The 3720-nt window shown below is 36.9% G+C and overlaps 1 protein-coding gene across 2 annotated transcripts; it reads left to right on the top strand.

Annotated features, from left to right (window-relative positions):
- The first annotated feature begins 206 nt into the window (after window positions 1–206).
- Window positions 207–2918, top strand: LOC107955486 (uncharacterized). Of its 2 annotated transcripts, none has more exons than XM_016891278.2 (3): window positions 207–535; window positions 1139–1568; window positions 1845–2918. In XM_016891278.2, exons 2-3 carry the CDS (start codon window positions 1167–1169, stop codon window positions 2643–2645), a joined length of 1203 nt encoding a protein of 400 aa, XP_016746767.2. In that variant the 5' UTR covers window positions 207–535; window positions 1139–1166; the 3' UTR covers window positions 2646–2918. The 2 variants fall into 2 exon arrangements, with proteins under 2 accessions (XP_016746767.2, XP_016746768.2); XM_016891279.2 differs by having other exon boundaries at window positions 332–790.
- The last annotated feature ends 802 nt before the right edge of the window (window positions 2919–3720 follow it).

Genomic DNA, 3720 nt, shown 5'->3' with positions numbered 1-3720 from the left:
TAATTATTTTTTTATACTTAAATAATACTAAAATAACTGCAACTTAATAAATAAATGTCTAAAATAATAGAAAAATTAACAATAAAATAAAAATTATATAATATCCAATCAATAACAATATAATAGTAAAATAACATCAAAACAGCTACAAACAACAACAAAACAACAGTAGAAGAAAACTTTTTCGACTAGACTTGGGCTGGGTCAGGCCTAGAGGGAAAGATTAGGTAAATACAATAATATTAGTAAGTAGAAAAATATGAATGAAGGAATGCATGACCCCATAATCACAAGTAGGCAGGACCTTAAGTGACCAATTTACGTGATTAATACCAAAGATTTGAAAACAGGGTATCTAGTTGAAGTTACTATAAAAAACCGAGGCAATCCTAATTAGTAATTAGTAGTTGTAATTTTTATTTGGAGTGGTGCTTAAAGAAATAATAATAGAGAGCAAAATCAACCATTTTTGCCTAAATATGCGGTCATGATCCCAACTAAACTGCGTCCTGTTCGTTTTCATTTATTCTCTCAGGTCAGAATCATCTAATTCATCAAAATAGAGTTCTGTTTTGGTTGTAATTTCTATGTGGGGGTCACTCTTTTTTCGTTTCAATTTTATATTCTTTTAGTGTAGTTTATTATTAGAAGATTTTAAGTTCTGGGTTTTTTTTGAGGGTTGATTGATGTTTTGAGTGGCTTTCAAGCTTCTTTGTCTTCTTTGCTGATTGATCAAGTATGTAAAGAAAAACTGGGTTTTCATGAGTTCACATCAGTCCTTGTTTGAAATGTAAGTCCCCAAAATGAGTTGAATAGATACTTGTTTTGAATGAATCTATGTAGATTTGATTATATCTGTGTTTATGTATCTGATTTTTTTTTTTGTGATACAAAAGAAGTCTTGAAGATTATTGATTTAATCTTTTTAGAAAAATGAAGGTTTCCATGTTTGAATTGAGTGTTAGAAGTTTCAAAATTTCATGCCTTTTTTTTTTTTTGCACTTTTTAATGATTCATCCATCCCTGGGTCTGTTATTTCAAGTTTGAAATTCAAACCCATAGATCTGTTAGCATCCATTCATTCTTGTTTTTCAAATTTTGTTGAAAATATTTAAATAGTATTAATTTTGTTTTCCAGGTCTAAAGCATATTAGAGCTTGGAAATCATGAATTTCAGAAAAGGGAACTTGGTGGAGGTATTAAGAGGAGAAGATGATCCATGTGGCTCCTGGTTTACTGCTAATATTGTTTCGGCGGACGTTGAAAACTGTGTTGTTAGATACAAACTGCTGATGGACCATGAAGGAAAACAAGTGGTGGAGAAGCTTCAAAGGAAGGATGTTAGACCCTTACCTCCAAGTGTAAATTGGAAGAGTTGGGCAGTCGGTGATGTAGCTGAGGTGTTTGATAACCGGTGTTGGAGGGTTGGAAAGATCACGAAGGTGTTAAAGAACAACGACCGATTTGTCATTAAGTTCTTTGGGTCAATCCAACTTATGGAATTTCATGGGTCGAGTTTAAGGATTAGACAGGCTTGGGATGGCAAGAAGTGGGTGGTGAGGGGGAAGGTAATGGCCTATTTCATCTTTGCTTTTCACCTATTTCTCTTTTGTAGATGATATGAACTCAATGACTATTTTTTAGTCTATGGCATAGTTGCCTTGTGTTGTAAAGTGGCTAGGAGAACTCTATCCTTAATGCTATTCTTGTAATAATCGTTGCAGTTTTTTCTATTTGATATTATGAGAGGACTTAAGAACAAACTTATGTAACAAGTCCTCACTGATATGTTGAACCTACTGCTACCGCTATATCTAAACCAGACTGACTACATATAATTGCAGGTTGCTCAGTGTGAAGGCTTGACCAACAATTTCACACCAAAATTTCCAAATCGTGCTGGTGGCTTGCTTTTCAGGACTTCATGTTATTTAACCAAAACCCCACAATTTAGGGAGAAGGATAGAGAGGGAATGCATAAGGGCAGAGCTGATAATGCCACCTTTCGTATGTCCTTGAGAGCTGCAAATAAAGGCTATGACCATCACTCTGAAGAATGCGACCCCATCTTCGGACGAACCCTTAGGAGAAGGAAATTACCGCCTTTCTCTAGAGGTTGCAATGACAAAACTCTTAAGAGAACACATCCTTTGTTCGACCAGGTAGATGATATTTCTTTCCCGCATGTAGTAGGGCTTGATGGAGAAGTCATTAAGCAATCAGCTAAAAGGATCAAAAACACAACTCCTCACTGTTTATATGATTCTTCTAGACCTGTTTTGTCTTCTAAAGATAGTGACCAATGCTCAGTTGCTAGTTGTAGTTCTAATGGTGTAGCTGTCTACGCTGGCCAAATTTCTCGTATACCATCAGGAAGCACAGCTGATAATTCTGATGCCGAGTCATCATTCCCCTATTCATGTGGCAAGAGGGACTTACAGTTGTCCCCTGCTGATAAGGTTGTTGACATCCATGAACTTGAGCTTCGTGCTTACAAGTCAACAGTGGAGGCATTGTATGCTTCGGGTCCTTTAACTTGGGAGCAGGAGTTCCTGTTAACAAACCTCCGCCTTTCCCTAAACATTTCCGACGAGGAACACCTGCTCCAGCTGAGGCACCTTTTGTCTGCTCAAGTTGTGCGATAGTATCATGTGTATCTTGCTAAGTGTACCGATTTAATCAGTTTGAGGCTCAACCGCTCGGAAAATGACAGTTTTGAGTCGAGACCTGTGGGGGCTATTGCAGCTAATTCTCTTGTAGGCGGCAGCATATGACTTTAACCTTCCTAGTGTATATAATGTGTAAATTATTTTCCAGGAATTCAATTTTACTTCTTGAAGCTTAGAGCCAATAACAGAAATTTATGTCTTATAAAAGTAATTTGACTGAATAAATTTCTATAGGTTTTGTTTTTGTAATATCGATCGTATTCTGAGTTTCTTATTTTGTTAATTCACTACACGTCCACCACGTAACACTATCATTGCTACCGAGCAAGGCAAACTTTACCAGATGACGAGCAGGTTGGTGTCCGGATCCCAATTTGATTAAACCTTACAACACACTAATCTAAGAACAAGAGATTTAATAGAATTGATCAAAATTCCCAAACTTGACACTATAGGGTCATTGCCTCTTAAGGAAAATTGATAACAACCAAAGAATAACTTTCAATCTCGACTAAATTCACCTGCAAATCAACAAGCATCTAACGGCTAGCTTTAGCATCAAACTTGCTTGGGACAAGGGTTTTCGACGAGTAGAAATCGAAAATGACAATGCTTTTCTCATTCGCTGCAGCAGATAGCAGCTTCTCTAAGCTGCGGTTAGTTGTTCACCGGCTGTGTCGTCGTGACTGGGGCATTCGGTTGAGGCAAATCAAGAAAGAGCACAATGCAGTAGCCGACCACATGGCGAAGCTTGCTTTACCAGAGTACAGTACACTGATCATCTTTGATACACCACTAACATTGGTCTTGACCTTGTTAGTTGAAGATATCAGCAAGTATTGTGATGAGTTGAGCTCTAAGCAAGCCTATACCAGTCAACGATTGTACTTATTTTTTCTCTATTAAAAAATATCAAATAAATTTTTTTGGTACTTTTCATGTCTCTTTTATGGTCTCATATTTGAGGTTTGCGGCTGCCCTCTTAATAATGTCATCTCTAAAATTCCAACCCCGTTCTCTCATTGAGAGTACAATATGTCTTACTATTGCA

The sequence above is a fragment of the Gossypium hirsutum genome, chromosome A07 (assembly GCF_007990345.1).
Source record: "Gossypium hirsutum isolate 1008001.06 chromosome A07, Gossypium_hirsutum_v2.1, whole genome shotgun sequence".
Taxonomy (NCBI): domain Eukaryota; kingdom Viridiplantae; phylum Streptophyta; class Magnoliopsida; order Malvales; family Malvaceae; genus Gossypium; species Gossypium hirsutum.
The sequence above is the reverse complement of the archived record's forward strand: the minus strand, read 5'-3'. Positions and strand labels throughout refer to the sequence as shown.

Coding starts and splice junctions, on each gene's coding strand:
- LOC107955486 (XM_016891278.2), top strand. CDS start 1,167: ATGAATTTCAGAAAAGGGAACTTGGTGGAGGTATTAAGAGGAGAAGAT. Junction 1,569..1,844: donor AGTGGGTGGTGAGGGGGAAG/GTAATGGCCTAT, acceptor ATATAATTGCAG/GTTGCTCAGTGTGAAGGCTT.